The following is a 19,723-nucleotide window of genomic DNA, read 5'->3' as shown; positions in this document are numbered from 1 at the left end:
GTGTGCATGCAAGGACAAGGGCTTGGACTGCTCGCTCATTAAGGGACTCCTACTCAGACTCAGGCAGGCACTGGGTGGAACTGGACTCAGCCTCCCTGAAGGGACCCCACGCTGCTGTGGGGAAGGAGCACTGAGGACCCCAGAGTGCTCACCCTAACGGCGACAGCGTCCTCTGAGACCCGAGACACTATGTGACTCCAGCTCCCTTGCACATTTTTTAATCTTCCACAATGAACACATTACAGCTTATTTAAGAAAAGATAATACGCTGTAAAAAGAAATTAGGAGGTAGATTGTCTGCCATTCCTGTATGTGCAGATTTCTAGCAACTCTGAGATTTCTCATTGTAACCTTCTTCTAATAATAGTGCTCAGGGACGGAACAGAGCAGAAAATGATTTTGCTTTTCTATTTGGAAAGAAAAGGCTCCAGTTGAAACGTACTCTGAACTTCAAATAAGAAGCTCGAGCCAGCCAAGAAAGCTACTACTTCTGTGCCCCAAATTCCTAACTTTTTGAAAATTTACTAAATATGATACATCCAAGGACAAGGACTGGCAAATGGGGTGTGGCGGTTGGTGGAAACTTCTTACAAAGCACTAAATTCCCACAAGGAGTGGGGTGCAGGAGAAAAACCCTGGTAGAGCGGGTGGTAAATGTCCCAAATTTGCTCCAGATCTACAAAGGTGTAATATACATGTCACCTACTTGTTTGATGAAAGGTCCAGTTTGCTTTAACTTTAAGGAGTGAGCCAACATGAAAGGTGAGGTGCAGACCCTGCCGGTCCCAGCAGCTCAGGGGCTGCAGCTACCTCGCAGTTCAAAGCCCACTCCAGAGGAACGAATGGTGAGCTCACGCTGCAGCAGACTAGCAGTCTGCACTCCTGGGAGAATACTCTAGAACTGCGACAACCCTGAGGCTATACCGCATGGCCACCTGTAGAGCACCTTGCAGGCGCTTGGCTCTGCCAGTGCCTTTGTCCAACACTACAAACGTTTCCCTTGCCATGAAATACTTCAACTCCAGGAATACAGTCCATGAAAAGATTCAGCTCCTAAAAACTTCAAGTCAAATTCCACCTCAGAAAGATGGAGCAGATGAAGCGAGTAGGCGTTGATGTGTCTAGCTGGCAGGGGGCAGCCAGTCCTCCCCGTCCTCCACCCATGTCTGAGACAGGGCCACAGGGGGTGCAGGGGCACCGCAGAGGACTGCTGTGACAAGGTCTCCTCCTGCGCCTCACTTCCCTGACCACACAAAGGCGAGAAGGAATAAGGCCTGAGCATGAATTCCGTGACTGCTGGGGTTTAAGTCAGTTAACACAAGCTGCGCTCTCGTCCACTCCACTGACTCACTAGGAGACAGCTATTAGGACAGTTCTGGGTCTGCCTACCGACCTGGGCTTCCCCGCTGGCTGCTGTGTTTGCAGCTCAGTCAGACAAAGCTCCACCTCGTACAGCAGTGAATGCTCTTCCCGGTTAGCAGAGGAGGAAATAAACACCAGAGAAAAGAGGACAGATACCCACCCTCAGCCCCCACGTCCACCCACACACTCCACCAACCAAGCAGCTCTGGGTCTACCCTGCTCTCGGCCTCCTTCCTGCAACTCTGGGGAAGAAGGGAGGCGCCTCTGACCCCAAGTTCCGGCCCCTTTGTCCCCCGGATCACTCACGGGTCAGTTCCTTTTCCAACAAATTTCCCCCTATTTTGTGGTTAAAGTCAAATTCCAAAGTAAAAATACTATTGGGTTCCTGGCATTAAGTTAAAATCAGAATTAACTTGAAACCTTCATTTTCACTCCTGGCTGTTGTTGCCTAAGGAGAAGTTGACAGAACCCCCCTATAGGAGGACTGCCGCCACCTTGGCTGAGAACCTTTCAGACGCAACTTCTTTCCAAAGCAAGAGTCATTTTCAAACTTTCACTTCGAGGATCCTTTTCCTTCTAGATCTCATCTTACACATAAAACCTAATTGTAAGGATATATTCGTGCTGTATTTATTGTTGCTTTTCACTTTTGAAAACTCAAGTTAATCTGTACCTAAAAATGTAATCAAATGAGTAAAATTTGAAGCAACCATAGACAGTTCTATTTAATTCATTTTAAATTAATAGGGGAGTATGGGAGAGAGTAGGTTGTTATTAACCAGTGTCTTGAGAGTGTATCAGTTTTGTAAATCTCTCAACCCCAAGACCACTTGGTTGAGGCTCTAAATGACACTGGTGCCACAATTCATGCCATAATCAACAGAGGTACGTGTTCATTTCTTCAGACCTGTAAAAGAGAAAAACTTCACACTCATACAATTATTTATTTCTGAAGGCCAATTTTAACAGCAGAGAAATGCTCATAAGCATGCTGCACATTCCAGAATCCCACCCCTTCCTCTTACTCTTGTTCCCTTAAAAAGGCAGTGAATCCGCACTATCCTTTTGCAAAGAAAGAACTGGCCTGCACACTAGAACGCCTGGGCCCTGGTGCGGTGTGTGAAACGGCTACGGTCGCAGTTGTGCAAAAGGAGGCTCATTGGTTACCAAAATCGTATTTTTAGAAAATTAGCTTTTAAAAGCCTATAAAAAGGAAGAAGGGGAGAAAGGGATAATCTGAAGTATAAAAGGCTGCCAGCATTTTAAAAATAGTCCTTGACTCAAAAGTAAACCTAAGGTTTTTTACAATGAAGCAAAATAAAAATGTACCCACAGAAGGAAGAAAAAGCAAACAGCGATAAAAGCAGGGCCAAAGGTTAAAAAAAAAAAAAAAAGTTCAATAAGAAATGAACTTTAATAGATCTAAGCAAAAAGCTAGAGGGTACTCTGCTTAGAAAATAAGCAACTGTATATAAAAACTAATCAGTTTTCCAATGGCTTCCGCACAGTGAAACTCCCAAACACAAGCAGAGCCCCAGTTCTCAGCCCACCACACCCTCCTCGTCCTCCCATTCCAGCTTTTCTGTTTCCCTTTCCTCCCAACCTCTAGGCAGCCTCAAAGTCAGGCAGCCGGGTGTGTCTCGCCCTCCAGGCAGGGTGTCCAGAGGTCTTCCTAGCCTGAACTAATGCCCCCCAGCCACTGACCTGCAACTCGGGCTCCTCCCTGCTGAACCGCCCACAGCCCCCAGCCTGGTCAGCAGGACTAGCCTGAACCTCCGGCCACCCCATTCTTTCCCATCAACTGTCAACAGGGAAGAAGCAAAATCTGAGAAAACAGCACAGGACAGGCCACCACTGCGACATGTGCCAAGGGGTCCTGTGCTCACACCGTCAGGGGCACTAATGAGCTGTGCGCATGAGTGGCCATCACAAGACTGACTACAGATGGAGAACTTGTTCTTTTAGCTACACCACCAATCAATCATGGAGACAAAATACATGCTAAGATGAGCTCACTGGATCAAATCTCCTAAATTCTAGTTTTTCATCATCATTCACACATCTCTAACAGTAAAATGTAACTTGCAAAAAATGAGCGAAAGAGGACATTTCACAAAGCTCCTAAAGTCAGAACCTTACAAATTCAAATTGACCAAATCCCCGATTACATAATAATCCCTCTTTGGCAGTTGCCGCTCGCTCGACAGTCTCTTTCCTGCGCAGACAGACACTACAGAAAATAACTGAGTAATACTTCCCAGTTTCTGAAAGAATCTTAAACCTTCTGTACTTTTAATTAAAAAGTTGCAGGAAATTCTTGAGTGAAGAAATGCTCAAACCCCGAAAAATGCCTTTGCTAATCCCACAGTGGCGGCCACTCCATGTAGACGGTACTGTACATCAGCATCCAAGTGAAAAGAGTTTCAAGGCTCAGCAGTTTTCCCCAAATACATGTACAATATTCAGAGAATACCCAAGTTATTCTTTCCTTCACACAAGAAATAATTATTTCATACAAAACCAGCCAGTTCTTGGAGGAAACGGCATTCCAAGCACGGTGCTGTGGTGAGCCCCTCACAGATGCAGCCACCGGTGGTGGGCAGGCATGGAGGGTGCGTGGTCGGGGAAGCCCAGCGCTGCATACCCGGGGAGCACGCTGTAGCTGGCGCGCAGGCATCTGCAGCCAAGACCTCCGAGTCTGCCCCGGAAACCACATCCTGTAGAGAGGAGGTGTCAGGCAAGGAACCATAGTGGCACCCTTGTGTCATGTCAAGTTCAATACCCAGATCAAGTACATTTCTGAGAATTTCCTACTCTGTGCCACAGTGCTTCTCTAAAGGTTTTTAAACTTTTCTGTAAAGATCAGCTTGTTTTAACTCCTTAACATACATCCGCAACTTAAACTCATTTAAGACCTTAAATTCAAACACTCATCCTCAAGTTTGTTCACACACTCTCTTACTTTTGAAACAACTCGTGATAAAGTTAGATCCCCACGTGTGAATCTGTGTTGTCCTTTCTCTTTCACTAACTACTTCTAACCATAACCCTCAAGGGGAAGGGGGGAAGCACACACCACCACCTCTTCTGTACTGCTCCTGTGTGTGTGTGCGTGCATGAGCCTCGTCATCGGCAGGGGAATCAAAGCTAAGCCACGCGCTCAGCAGCACGCCAGGGTGACCAGGACTAGCATCGGGACAGCCTGGAAAGGAGCTGGGAAGCAGTCTGCACGCTGGCAAGGCCCAGGCCCCCATGAGTCACTAAGCTCCAGGTAGCGCAGGCTTTTATTCTTTTCCTCTACTTTAATCCAGGCACAGAGCAATTACATGGTATATGATCCAAAGAGCCCTTTTTCTCTGTAGCTATTCCAAGTGCTAAGAAAGAAACTTCTCAAATTTCACATGAATAAAACTGTCTTACTAGGTACATTCAACAGCCTCTCCCTTCAAAGGAAAGAAAGTTACTGGAGATGCCTACATTAAGCTGCGAGACGTTTTCTGAGAGCTATTAGAAACCTCATCTTCAACTGCTTATAAACTCAACACTGTCACCTTCGGTTCCGTCAGGAAATGAAAACAAGTTTCCATGACGTGGGTAAGAATTCACTGCTTTGCTAACAACCAACACACATTTTTGATGTAGAACCAAACACCAGCCAAACATGTCATCCAGTAAACAAGAAAATGAGTGGCTTTTCAAGGAAGAGCTGAAAAATGGCCTAATTGCAGGCTTTCTCCGCATAAGACTCAAAACAGCTGCCAAGGGCACATCAGCAAGGTGCACCAGGAAGGAAGATGTTAGGGTGCATGTCTACAAGAAGGAGAAAAGGAGGGAAGTGAAAAAGGGGAGGAGAGGGAGGGAGCTAGAAAAAGGAAGAGGGAAGAAAAAGAAAAAAGATGAGTATTTGACTTCAGAGTGAGATCACTGGCAGAAGTCCCACAAAATCTGTGGTTCACACATCAATTAAAACCCTTGACAGTCAATAAATTACACCAGAGGATGTAATAATTACCAGGGTCAGCAGGCTTAAGTGGCCAATTATTAGTTTTGTTCTTATTTACACAAAAGGTGTCCGTCTAACTGAACAGTCTTGGAGAATGACAGATCACATCTGACGTCTCCACCTCACGTCCAGCCCCATTCTCTGAGGCTGAAACCCTGATCTAATCTCATTTGCAACAGTCCTGTGCGTTACCAGAAGCCGCCAGTGTGAAAGGTTAAAAATATGCTCTGGTGGTTAACAGCGATGCTTCCAAATTACATGCTCCACAGACAGACTCAGCAAACATTTATTTTGTAGCCACAGCATCTAAATCCAGAGAGCCTGGGCACAGCCAAAAGCACAGCAGACCTCAGCACGACTGCACAAGGGGAGGACAGGGAGAATGCTCCCTGCACGCGGGCTGACCTTTACTTCCTAAACCTTTCAGAAGTTAAGTGTCTGACAGGGATTTTCGAAGGATGCCATTGGGTGCCAGTTTTCTACCTCTCTTACATTTACAAATGTTTTTCAGTTACCATGCATGTGCACAAAGATCAACGAGGAAAGTCTCCCTCGTCAAAGGAAGACTCCAGTGGACTCCAAATGTGCTGGAAAAACAGCAGCAGCCGCTGTAATTCAGAAGCAAAATCCGCCATAAAGACTGCCTCAAGCCCTACATGGGCCGCAAGCAGGCTGCCTCCATGGCATGCCGGTCAGCGGCGTCGCTCCTTGTCCCATCCAGGTGGCCGGCTACTCAGCTCTGTCTTCCTAGTGAGCAAAACATTTCGCATACCATGCCATTGGTGCTTGTCTTTTTTCCTGTTTAAATCTAGCTATTTTTGGCCCAGAGGAACAAGTGGTCCAGAGTTTGAAGTATTAAAGGGTGTATCCAATTTAATAACTGTCACCATGTGTAGCTAATACATCGATAACGGAAAGACCAAAATGTCAGCTCTTAGAGAAATCTCACTTTAGAGAGAGATTTGTGGTAAGAAATTAACTCATCAACCACCACCGTGCCCCCCAAATCTCTAGGCTACCAGCCCTTTGCATTACTTTACATTCTAGAAAAAAATCTGCAGCTTCTGAATCATTTTTATGGATCACATGTGCCCTTCATATACCAGAATGAAAATCTAAATCTAAATGAAAATCTAAAGCAAAAATAATCAGCCAGATACTCACTGTAACAGTCTTATATAATCTGATCAAAACTAAATGAACAAATTCATTAAAGCTACTTTACAAAACCACAGTTCACAGTCATGTGCCCTGCAGCTGCCCCCGAAGGTCTGCGTACACTGCCCCGTCCCTGCTGCCCCTTCCCTGCGTGCCTTGCTCACGCATCTATCTCACGTTTCACACTTAGACTGCAGCTTTGGGGTCCTTCAGGACAAGGTCCTCAACTCACGATGATCTAGGCCACTACAGCGCCCTCCAATGTCTATAATTTTTAGAATGTCACATTTCCTTTTTTATGTCTTACAAATCCCATGAATAATCTGAAATTTAGACATTTCACCGTTTATTATGGTCCCTATCAGACCTGGAGAGGGAACAGAGAAAGGAGATGAATAGTCACTGGAGAATTCTACAAGCACGGAGGCCAGGGGCTCGGGGGCAGAGCAGAGAAAGAGATGAGGGATGGCTGCTCCCACTACACTTCTTTCTCTCTCCAGGGAAAAGCAACAGTGTTTAATGACAAGATTTCTAGTTCCTCACAACAATTAAGAAAAGAAAGGAAAGAGTAAAAAATAAGCTCAAGTTGGCTTTCAGGTCAACCCAGCTGTCTCGCTTCCACCATGTGACAATTTGCACTCGGCACCGTACTATAGAAAAGTGAACCCAGCAGCAAGAATGCTTGTAAGGACAGGAGCAAAACTTTGTAAGAACCAGCTGAAGAGTAGACGTCATGCACACACTGGAAGCATAAAGGCTCCTAGGAGTCACAGGAGAGGAGCCGCAGGCGACAGGAGCAAAAGCATGCGCACGGGCACCCCACCAGCATACAAAGGCAAAAACCACCGCGATAAGCATCAGGAAAAAATAACAGAAAAAAAAGCAGCTATCTGTGGTTTCAGAGGGAAAAGATAAGAAACCAGAGCAACTAATTTTGAGTAAATATAAAGATTTATCACTGTCACAATATGGCTAGGTTTGTTTAGTTTTCTGAGATTTTTAATACCACGTACTAAGAAAAATCATTTGAAGCCAAAAGCTGAAATGATGTCAGGTTCAGGTCGCACCCTGGATCCATCTGCTTTAACCCTTTCTTCTTCACACCAAGAAGATTTCTAATTCTTCGCCATCTCCCTGCAGGGCCCATGCTCCATTTCCAGCCAGCACCGGTGCTCAGTCACCTTGCCTCGGGAGTACCAAACACAACTAAACCTTTACAAGGACGATTAGAGAAACAGAAATAAACTCCATGCCCCCTTCAGAATAAATAATGCATTTTTAGAAACCAGAGCAGGGAAAAGGGGGAGAGATTGGCCACAGCAGAAGGCCACCCCACAGGGCTTTCCATAGTTCTGACCACGGCTGCTGGATGACAGCGGTGCCAGTGCCTAGACACCGCAGGGGTACGGGGGGCAGGTCCTGCCCAAGGGGGCTCTGTGGCGGGGGGAGTGTCACCATGCCCAGAAACCTCACTAGAAACCCCTGCTCCTGGCTGGCTGGAAGGCAGTCCCAAAGTGGGTCACGCTGATCTCCATCCTGACGTGTGAGCGGGATGCCAGGAGGGAGAGCTGGAGCCGAGGGAGCCGTGCCCCCAAACATCGGAGGGGAGAAGACGGTTCTGCTTCATGGGGTGTTCACGGCTGGGGGCACAGCCAGGCCGGGAAGTGAGCTACGCTGAGCCGAGAGTTTACCACCCTGAGGTGTCCTTTCCTCCCAGCACCTAACCCGATTCCCTAAGGCCACACTCTTCACACATGCTTGTACAGTCTGCGCGCAGGGCAGGCACAGCCTCCCCCACTGCGCCCTGCTGAAAAGACAGACACCTTGGAAATCACCCGGCAGCTCCTTACGCCAGCCCCAAAGAAGAATTTGTGTTAAGTCACTCATTAATACATCCGTGCTTTGAGTGAGAAAAATACATTTGGCTTATTCTGAATGTTTGTTAGCATTAATTGAATTCCCTAAATATAAAGCTCAGTCAGCTGCTACTAAAAAAACAAGACATCTACAACATATAGAGTGGAGTATACAAGTGTTAATGTAAAAAAAGCTTACGAGAACTGGCCAGATAGCTCAGCGGACTACAGTGCCTGCTTATGCACAGCACAGCGGTTGGGATTCAATCCTGGTGTGGCATGCTGCGCCAGACCCACCCCCGGGACACACTAAGATGGCAAATGAGACTGGGCATAGTGGCGTGAGTCTGTAATCCCAGTGCTTGGGAGGCTGAAAACAGGAGGATCACTACGAGTCTGATCTGTACAGTGAGACCCTGAATACCCCGTAGACCCTGTACCAAATACATAAAAAAAAGCATTACAGATCATAACTAAAATCAAATGCAAAAGATGAAAATAGTAGATTCTTCCCTCTTCATAAATTTTTGTTCATATTCTTTATCTATTCTTCTAATATACAGCTTTTTAAGCTAATAGCATATCACCTGAATACAAATCTCTCTCAAAGTTTTTTTTTTCCAATCAGTGAAGAAATAGTAAGCTGTAAATAAACCAAATAGTAATTCGTGCTAACACTGAAAGGTTGTAAGACTCCATCATATATAACTTAAAACTGACTCAGCCTAAGAGAAACCGAGACAAAACAATTTCTCAGGAAATCAAAGATGGACTTAGCAGCCACCATCACAGTAAGAGCTTCAGGGGAGAGGACGTCCCGGGAAGACCATAGAAAGAGCCACAAGGCTGAGTTTCAAGTGCCACAGAAATCCCCCACCCCCCAAGGGAGGAAGCCAGATGTCCCTGGTGGATCTCATGCAGGCAACAGGAAACACGGAGGCCTCCTGTGACGAAGAGGAAGAGGGACACCGGATATGTGTGCACACAGCCTCGCTGGGGTGGCTTCGTGGGCTCCGGCAGCAGTGCTGCCGTCCACCCCTCCTTGGCTGCGGTGTCTGTCCACAGGAAGCCTCTGTGATCCTAGCACCTGATTCCAGAGCTCAAGACAGACACCCCTGTGATCTTTACCTTACATTATCAGTGACAATGACAAGGCCTCATCGGCATCTCCAGTCTCACATGCACCCTGGAGAGGCAGGTGTGTCAGAGCTTTTGAATTGGAGACCGGAGCCCCAAACCCCTCCCTGAGGCGCCGCTCCCAGGCCCCACCCAGCAGCCGGGCTCCCCTCCTCCTCGCAGGTCAGGACAGCCGGCGGGGCACCGGTCTCCACGCAATCACAGCAGAGTCTGCGCATTCCTCGTCCCCCACTCACAAACCTAAACGAGGAGCTTGGTCGGTCACAGAGGTGCAACCCAAATTACAAAGTGGCAGAGATGTGTGTGTCTTTTGTCGTGCTTCAGTGGGAGAAAGTGACTTTCATTGTCTTTTAATATTTAAAGCAGCAGTACAAGAACAGACACTGCTATGAGACAATAATCCAATTGAAGGGCGTTCTGGTGTGTGTGAACCACTCAAGTTTCACCCCGTGTAGTTTATTACATTATCAGAATCTGCTGATTGAATTACTCCCCTGCAGTGCTGCCAGGACTCGGCCTCTGCCTCCCCCGCAGAACACTGGCATCAAGACAGCGCCTGTGCTCTGGTATTCCACCATCTGCTAGCGCAAGGAGCTCGTCTGCAAAGAATGGCTTTCTGAATCCCTGGGTCACACACACCACGCCACTGAAAAGGCTCACACGCATCACAGGGAGGGAGCCCAAAGCTGTGCGCGCTTTCAGGAGGATCTGAGGCACCCGACCTGCGCCAAAAGCTGAGAGGCCGCATCTGGTTCCAGTCGACACTCGGGAGAAGCACACGCAAGGCCGTTTTCTTGGCCCGCTGCTGCCTGTGCCTTCACTGGGCCGCGTTGTACTCGGTACTGTTGGGAAGCGACTAGCTGGGAAGAGCAATTCCCTTCCTGCACACCAACAGGAAGATCAAGGTTGTGAAGAAATCCCAACACGCGGTGGCTCTGGACTCCAGGCACATGCTGAGCTTTACTGCAGGGGGAAGCGCCCAGCGCTCCTCTTGCAAGCTGTACATAAACCAAATGCAACCACGGGCCTCCAGACGCCAACAGGAGCACGGGACAAAGACCCATCACAAGGGTATGAGCACAACTGCAGGATCATTCGGCCGCTCCGGAGGAAGGAAGATAACACAATGGACTGTCCTGGAAACTAGAGAATGACCAAGGCAGGACTTCTTGGAGGATGAACTCAACTGTAACACACTCAGGTAAACAGAAAGGCAGGCAGGACAAGAAACAGTTTTTCTTTCACAAAAATCATGCATTTGATGTTTGAAAACATACTAAGAATGTAATACATAGGAGGAAAAGCAGTATTTTTTCCTCAAAAAGCTCATCTAAGTTACAAACGTTAAAAAAAAAAAAAATATTTATCCTTGCTGGTAATTTCATGAAAAGAGTAAAGTTTTGTGTTCATGTTTAATGAGAACATCCAATATGCAAGAGTTTGGCTAAAAGATGCAACAAAACGGTGTAAAACTTCTGCTGAACCCATGAGATAAAGGTGTGACTTTAGAATAACCATGTTGGGGCTGGCCAGATGGCTCAGCAGACTTAAGTGCCTGCGGCTGGGGTTCGATCCCTGTTGTGGATTCCTGGTGTGCATCCCTGGTGTGCCATGCTGGCCCTGCCCCAGGCGCACTCAACTGCTACTGCGTGTGGTGGTGCGGGCCTATAATCCCAGCACTTGGGAGGCTGAAAACAGGAGGATCACTGTTAGGTATGAACCCACGCAATCAACCAGACCAGGCATTCTGATGCGAGTAGATTTATTGGGAACATCAAGCAGGCTGGTTGTCTAACAGACCAAGACAGCAGCAAATAAAGGGGGATAGGAGACTTTATAGGATCTTTGAAGGAGGGTGACGCAGGCTAGAACAGTTGAGGGAGAGCTAATCTTGGCAGGCTTCCTGGTCTGTGGGGGGACCTTTAATGTTAACAAAGCAGAATTTCGTGGTTGCTTGCCCAGGTCAAAGTCAGGTGGACCTGTTCTGTGGTTTTGGGTTTGGCTCTGCATGTGGCCAAGGAGGAGGGAGTTTGGGGGCAGGGTGCCCGGGAAACCAAGAGGAAGAGTGTTTGGGGCAAGGTGCCTGGGAAACTTTGAATCCTGACCTATGCATCACTACAAGTCCTATCTATGTGGTGTGACGCTGCAGACCCTGTCCTAAATACATTTTTTAAAAAAGAATAACCATGTTGGTATCAGAAAAGTGCAAGTTCAAATTACAGCTCTGCCCTGTACTAGCCTAGTGAACCTCGACAGGCTGCTCCCACGCCATGACTGTTTCCTCATCTGCCCATGACCAGGAACAGCCCCTCTCCCTTTCATCAGTTCCAAGGCCAGCAGAAGCAGCACTCTGCACAGGACCCAGCATGGAGCAGGACACCAGGAAGGACAGGTGCAACCTTCAGGACCCATGAGCCAACCTCTGGGAAGTCCCCCAAGGGGTTAGAGACAACCAGGCCAGATGGAGCCAGCAGGGGAAGCCAGAACTTCCGCTCCATCACCATGGGGAAAAGAGAAGTGAAGAAACAGAAAACGGTCCAGATTCTGATAACTCCTCCTTAGCGGTGACAGCAAGCTTAGTTTCTGACCTGGAAGCTCCTCTGCAGCACAGAAGTACGGGGCAGAGGAAGAGCTGGGGAGCCCGGGCCAGGCAGGAGAGGCAAGCAGGGCAGCAGCCCCCTACTTGCCATCACAGAACACAAAGGTACTCAATGACACCGTAGGAGGAGCTGGTCTGGGGGTGGGACCACAGGTTCACCAGTCTGACACTACTGCTGGTGCTGACACAGGAGGTAGGGCATGTCAAAGTTGGCTCAGAAATATGAGGGACCAGCATTGGACTGTACTGAGTAATTCCCTGTACATAAAGTTTCTCGTAGGTCCCCATGAGATGGAGACGGCGTAAAAGAAACAGGGCGCTACCAGGGGTCTGCTGCTGGAAGCCTCCCAGCGGCCCAACGTGTGTCTTCTCTACTTCACTTTTCAAACACACTTTTGGCACTGTTTTTGGCTTGTCATCTTTAATTCTTTGCTCAAGGCAAGAAGGACCTAGAACATGTTTAATCAGTAAGCTATTCCTAAAGGAACTACCTGGTCACAGTACCATTCAGCAAGAAATGGCCAAGGTCGTGGAGACTGGAGCCCAGGAAATAGACCACCCAGACTGCAAGGGTGGCCCGGAAGAGAGCTGTCTTTCTGCAGTTACCCTGACAGTGCCACCCAGCTGTCCTGGACACAGAGAAAGGAGGCCCATGGCTGCTTCCTTCGGACAGGCGCAGAACAGCGGAACTGCTGGGACCTGAGGGGAGGCCAGGCTTAGGGCACAATGGCTGAGTGCAGGAAGGAAAGACTTCTCTGGTCCCTCGCTGCTCAGCCTGTGGGGTCAAAGTCCCCCAAAATTCACTGGGTGCTGCCCAAACTCTGAAAATAAACCACTAGGTCACCAAATGATGACTTTGACCCCATGAGTTTAATCCAGACCTTCACACCGAGTAGGACTGGACTGTACTTTGGCAGGGAGATGGGGTGGGGAAGAGGCCTACAAAAGGCAGTTCTATCCGGTCCTGGGAACACCTGACTCTGCTCCAGCTAGGTCGCCGGAATGAGTACGCCCAGCAGCACACGAGGAGCTCTTCCACAGTGTCCTTTCAGGGCTCACCCTCCTGCCCTCTCACCGCCCCAGGATTTCCAAACACAATGCTTGTCTCCCAGCACCCCCCAGAGGGAGGGCGCCTCTCTCTTCTGCCTGCTTAACACACTCCCTACCTCAGTTTACAAGGGATCCTTCCCTCCCAGAAAACAAATGTCAGCCTCCCTGCAGTGTCTCTCATAAAGCCCTACAGCACCTTGCCATGTTCAAATTGTCTTTGTCAGCCAATAGACCACAAGTTCCATGTGGCCAGGGCTCTCTCTGTCATTATCCACCATGCCACGCACAACCTGCTGAGCAGCTGATGGCAGCTCTGACCTCACTTTCCTACGGTCTCCTTCCCCAAGCACTTCAGGCTTTGACCACATGCCTGTGTCTTCAGTGCTACTCTCCTGTACAAATCCAGATCACCCTTCAAAACTCATCTGAAAGGCCACCTGGCCACGCACGCCCTAGGCAACCTCCCCAGTAGGACTGTGCCTGCAATGAAGGAAGCAAGCTGAAGACTCAGGCCTTCTACGAAGCTCTGCCACCAACACAGAGCATGTGCTAAGACCACACTCACCAAGCTGCAGCCCCACCGCCCAAATGAAACTTGATTCTCGACCAATGAGACCTACCTTAACTGGCACACAGCACACGGCGATCCCAGAATCACAGCTCCCTCCAGTCACAGCTGCTCTGCGCAGCAGCTGAGGTCTTACTTTGCATTTCCTTAGGTGACAGGAGTCCTAGCACTTCTGCTCCTCTAAGTGAAACCCTCATCATCAAAGAGCTGACCGAAGCATCACATATGGAGGACAGTGTTTCATGTGTGTTTGGTAATGCTCAATTTCTGTGTGCATAACGGTCCTACTTCCCATTAAAAATACCCCGGTGGAACAGGTGAAATTTTATGGACAATCTCCAAAGTCTTACTATAGCTCTAAGGTTTGGTCTTGTTTTCTGGTAACAGGAATCAAACTGGCTACCTTGTGATTGCCAGGCAGGCACTGTGCTACCGAGCTACATCTCCAGCTATAGTTCTGTTTTAAAAACTACAGAAAAACTGTTTCTGTAGAAGAAAGAAAACACTATTTCTCTTTAAGAAACACACTATTTAGAAATTCAAATCCCCTAACACTTAGTTGATCCATTTCAAGTGCATAAGTTTGGGTTTTCTCTTTTTCAGTCCCTGTAATTAAAAGTGGAAAATGTTAGAATTCCTCAAAAGAGCTTGGGGAAATGTTAGCAGTCACATTTACCTCAGTGATGACAAGAGGAGTCCTGACTCTTCTCTCCATGGGACACACATCCAGCTTAGAGGAGCAGCTGGTGGCTCCCGTGCCTGCAGGTCCCGAGGACAGAGCGCTGGGCAGAGCGGGGGGTGTGGTTGAGTACCCAGCCCCCCAAACCATGCCTCCAGCAGCATCCTTCATCACCACCGGCTTCTGACCTGCCAGGCACATCCTCCACGGTGTGCTGGAGACTTGCAAAGCGCCTCAGGAACCAGGCTGCACTCCACACCCACAGCAGCAGACGGAACAGCTGCCGCAGAAGGGCTTCACAGTCTCTCCTTTAACCACTGGGCTGCAGGGTTAAAGCAATCTCTGGTCTGCTGTGCTCCGGGCCTGCAGGACCCTGGTGCAGATCACTTCCTCTACTCAAGTCTCTACCGCTTCTATTATTTCACATCAGGTGACCTCTAACGGCCTGCAGTCTGTGGCATGCACTTAGCCTGCCTTGCGAAAGCTGCTTATGTGGGAGGCTGCCAGAAGCAGAGCTCTCAGCTCAGCTGGGCTGATAGCACCGAGGTTAACGAATGCAAAGCAACACGCAGACGCTTTACATTGATGAAGTTATTCCACAAATGCTTTGTTAGTCAAGATTTTCAAGCCATAACAAAATTAACATTGAGAATAACTCACCCAAAAGCCTGAAATTATGCTTATTAAAATAATCACCTAAAGGAAACAAGAAAACAACAAAAAGTCAATGAAGCCATTTCAGCCTCTGAGCTGTCAGATCTGACAACTAAAGCAGCACTTGCAAAGCAGGCACTCCAGTGGCCTGCTGCTGTGCTAATAAACCTGGAAGTGTAGTGGTTTAAAACGACTGCCATGACCTTGCTAGTGACTGCCGTGTGGGCAGACAAGAAAGAGCTCACCATGCTTGGTGAGGCCTGGGCCGGCAGCCTGACAGGCACAAGGGCCAGGATGGCGTCTCTGCTGTCCCTGCTGCCTAGCTGGAGTGGGTGAGGCATCAGGGGCTGGGGGCCTTTTCTTCCCCTTTAGAATCTCTCATCTCCCCGAGAAACTCTCTTGCGCACAGCACTCAGACGTCTACGTGGCGGCCGTCATCTGAAAGGACTTTATGGTCTGAACTGTGCCCCCCACGATTCATTATGGGGAAGTGCTAACACCCAGACAGCCTCAGAACGTGCCAGAGTATTTGGAGACGGAACTTGGCCAAATGAGGAGCCTGACGGGTAGCAGAGGAGGAGTCACCAGAGGTGGAGGGGGGATTGCACATGCACGCACAGTGTCCAGGTGCTCCGCTGTCACACCAGGCCAGGGGCATTAGGGCATCCAAGCTACTACACCTCTATCTGGGACTTTCAGCCCGGAGAAAGGGGAGAGCAAGGGTTCTGCTGGTGCTGCCTCCTGTCTGTACTGCCAGTTACCGCAGCCTCAGCAAATGAAGGTAGAGCTCAGAACCAAGGGGCTTTGCTCAGCAGCACTCAGAAGTCACAGGACTGGCCAAAGCCATCACAGCCATCACGGAAGGAACTCAAGGACCTCAACCCCAGTGCACACCTGCAGAGAAGGAAGAATGAAGGGGAACCCGAGCCTGAGCTCCCCAGCTCTGGATTGCAGGCCAGCCGCGGGCCCAACCAGGCAAAGCGCCTCAGTAATTAGCTGTTTAGTACAGTCCTTTCACATGAAGCTTCAAAGGATCAAACAAGTGAGTGCTGTTAAGCAGAAACGGTTCAGGCACAGTCTGTGAGAAACCACCTCAGAAGTGCAAGGACTGTGTCCGCAAGCCAGAAAAGACCCTGAAGTAATCGACCAGTCACTCCAGGAAAACCTACCTGCACACCAATCAAGGTTCTGATTACATCCCAGTAATTACAAGGAGGAGCAGGAAACAGAACCTAGCAAGGCCAGGAGGATGGGGAAGGAGATGGGTAGGGCTCCTCTCAGGTGCGTGAGAACATTAAACACCGGGTTTCCTACAGACAGCCCAGGTGCTGACCAAGCAACTGCCCGCAGTGGCTAGATTTTGTCAAACTGGCGCTAATCATAATGGAAGCCCAGAGCATGAAAAAAAAAAAAAAAAAAAAAAAGATATCTCACCCTAGAAACAGATTCTGCATGAGCAGAAAACCAGGGAACAAGCAGAGTTAAGCCTGTGAGAGTGAGAAGCATTACGTGGATGGCTGGGGGAAAATACCTCACCAAGATTTAAACCTGCTGCTGAACGCGCCCCTGGTACACCTGTAACAGCTCTGTCATCGGGAGGCACGCATGCCGCAGTATTTCCAGCCGTCACACCACGCATTAATGGCCCCAGCCTCTCCGCACCATGACAGCCTTGCAGTACTTCTAAACACAGCTGGTGGGAGCAGCACAGATGGCCTGCCTCCCTCGAGACAGAACCTTCTGCAGGTGACAAGAGGCCTGCTCTGAGACTAACAAGAAGAACAATCTAAGTTGGGGTTGAGACAGCTGATGTCACTGTCACAGGGCAGGCCAGACAGTACACAGCATGGCTCCTGCAGACCAAGAAGTGACCACTGACCTGGCAACACTTCTGTGTGGAATGGGGTGCTGCAGGGACACCCTAAAATTCCCCTGCATAGAGTGAGCACCAACTGTGTCCCAGGAAGTGTGCCCGACACTCCATGGGCCCGGAGCTGGAGTCCCTACCCTCCATGGCAAGGTTCGAGGAATATGGCAGATGCACATCACTCTGGGTACATGGCCAGTGCCAGGGGACACAGCACGTTTGTGTCCAGGGACCCCCAAGTACATGCCCTTGTGTGTGTCTGCAACTTCTGTTTCCCCTCTGGTAAGCCACTCATACACCTTGTTTTCTTAAATAATGCAGTACTCAGAAGCTTTTGGCTGGAAGAGCAGAACTTGCCCTGGGTTGCTTTTAGCAGAAAACAAAACCTGCAAGAGGAGGGCTGGATACACAGCATCTGGCTAGTCAGACTGGGACCCTGGGTGCCCTCCCCAGTACTGCACAAACAAAAACATCAACCCCAACAAACAGAAAACGGGTGAGTGCTCTCAAAGGACAGAATTGTTTTCTCAGCAAAGCTTTTCCTGATTCTTCTACTCAAAGGCCCCACTCCCTTCCAGAGCTCCTCACCCCCACCATTCTTCCAGGGACCCCTGCCTGCTCCACCTCTGCCTCTGTCCTCCTGCCTTTTCCTCCCAGCACCCCTGCAGGTCTCCTTTTCCCACCCAACTGCTTGCCACCTCCCTCTAGGACACTGAAAGGTGAGCTTTACCAGGGCAGGCAGCTTTACAAGGGCCACTGCTGGGCCTCGATAATTCCCCAGCCAGCCCCTTTAGAGCTGAGCAAAGCAGATCATAGAGTGGGGGGCTCCCAGGACCAAGGCACCAAGCTGCCCTCCCAGCTCCCCTTCCCTTTTCCTTAGTGGTAACTGGCAGCCTCTAGCTCATCCTTCCCACCTCTGTGGTGTCCTCTTGCCTGAGAGTTTTGTCCAGGTCGCTCTCACTTCTGAAAACGTGGAGCAGTCTCCTCTACCCTTAGAGTTCAGTCTGAAACCCTTCCGGTAACTCAGAAGCCCCTCAGGACTGCCCCATGCCAGCTCTGTGTGACTCCATTTAACTTCTCTGCTCTTTGCCAGACACCAGGGACAGTCCCTGGTCCTCAGCGGAGCCCCTGCCACACTCATCTCCAGGATAAGCATCCTTTGTACTGTATCTCCTTTGTAGGGAGCCCTTGCCCTCATTTGCATCTAGGCTGTCCCCTACAAAGCCCAGCATGGCTGAGGTGACCCTGCCACCAGTACTGTGGTCCCCACCCAGCTCTGTGGGGGCAGGGCAGTACCTGTCTTTGCGCATCCCTCAGTGCCAAGCATCCTAAGCCAACTCACAGGTGTCAGCAGATGCTCAGTACCTGGACACAAGGAGCTGTGCATCAGCAGAGCTTGTTTACAAGGCCCATGACAAGAGCATATGGTACCTGGGTCTACAAATTTAATGCTTTCCATGATTCTCATTGCAGAAGTTAGTCCACAATTCCGGCTGTCGCTGAACTGCAAGTGTGTATTCGGTCACAACCAGAACTGTGGACAGACTTAAGTTCATGAACTGAGACTCCGCTGTGTCCAGCAACTGGCCTGCGCAGGGAAACTGCCTGCCCCGTGCAGGCCTGGAAGAGCAAGCACCCAGTAAACACCTGCTGAATGGATAAACCCCTGGCTTTCCTGGTACGTGGCCCCACTCCCTTCTCTCCCACTGGAGACCACAAATCAGAGTGCATGTGCCAGAAAAAATGGCATTATTAAAGGGACATCAGTGAATCATTTGAAAGATCCACCCTTTATTACTTGCCATAAATTACTGGGCACGCACCTCAAGACCAATAAGCCCATGTGTGAGGTAGAGACGGTGCCCGAGAACAGCTGATTTAGAAAAAGTTAAGAGACACAAAGCACCTTCTGTGCTTACTACTTGATTTTCCAAACGAGAAAGGTAATAGTAAGTTCAGGAAGAATTAACAGCTGAATCATTCCACACTTCTTTTCACAAAATCGATGTTTGTGCACCCCAGGAGAAATGTTTAGTTAAATCAAAACCTTTGAAGTTCCTTTTCAGTTATTTCTCCCCATAGCAGTGACACCCATTGGTAGTCATTATCACCATTCAAAAGCAGGGAGGCCTCTCAGGAACCCCAAGTATGACCACATCAGCCCCCCAAATGTGGCAACTGGACAACTGCTTCATCATCCTATTTTGCATCGGTCATTTGTGCCTATTTTATCTTTTGGATAAAACACGCTCGCCTGTTTTATTCTTGTTCATACAAGGCATCCCTAAATACCAGTCACATGATGAAATACATCCAAAAATGAAACGTCCTAATAAAGGTTTCAGTCTTGGTATGTTAAAGCAAGAAACAAATAAATCTCAGAAAGCCAGAAAGCCAGAAGCCACAAAGCCACAGGGACAGCCACACACTCCAAACAAGGCTAAAGTTAGTAAAGGAAAATATAGCAACCCACAGCCAGTAACATCAGAACCCTTAATAGCCTAAAGAACCAGCCAGTCTGTCCACACAATCATATCGGAGCTCGTCACCCCACCTACAGAGGATGGTGAGGATTCGGTCTTGTGCTTTTAAAAGAATTCAAAGAACCTTTGGTCTATAGAAGATAACTAGTGTTTGACATATTAGGGCCCAAGTTAGAGTGGGGCATGAGAAAAGCCAGCATATCAGGGTGTATTTTAAGGTTCATTATTACAACCACAGGGAGGAGCAAGGAGGCCAAAATCCCAAGGGCACAACAGAAAAAGCACAGAGAACTGGAAGCTGCTTTAA

The 19,723-nt window shown here is 48.9% G+C and overlaps 1 protein-coding gene across 2 annotated transcripts in view; it reads right to left on the bottom strand.

Moving 5' to 3' along the window:
- The window catches only part of Peli2 (pellino E3 ubiquitin protein ligase family member 2), a 158,284-nt gene extending 142,519 nt beyond the window's left edge, over nt 1-15,765 (bottom strand). The window contains exons 1-3 of one of the 2 annotated variants that reach the window (XM_023703104.1): nt 15,747-15,765; nt 15,073-15,108; nt 14,410-14,515 (exon numbers count right to left, since the gene is read on the bottom strand). In XM_023703104.1, the coding sequence (XP_023558872.1) occupies nt 14,410-14,459 (50 nt within the window). In that variant the 5' untranslated portion in view covers nt 14,460-14,515; nt 15,073-15,108; nt 15,747-15,765. Of the gene's footprint in view, nt 1-14,409; nt 14,689-15,072; nt 15,109-15,746 lie in introns of those variants that run through there. The other variant, XM_023703103.1, reaches the window with a different exon arrangement.
- Between the last annotated feature and the right edge of the window lie 3,958 nt (nt 15,766-19,723).

The sequence above is a fragment of the Octodon degus genome, unplaced genomic scaffold (genome assembly GCF_000260255.1).
Source record: "Octodon degus isolate 3935 unplaced genomic scaffold, OctDeg1.0 scaffold00007, whole genome shotgun sequence".
Taxonomy (NCBI): domain Eukaryota; kingdom Metazoa; phylum Chordata; class Mammalia; order Rodentia; family Octodontidae; genus Octodon; species Octodon degus.
The sequence above is the reverse complement of the archived record's forward strand: the minus strand, read 5'-3'. Positions and strand labels throughout refer to the sequence as shown.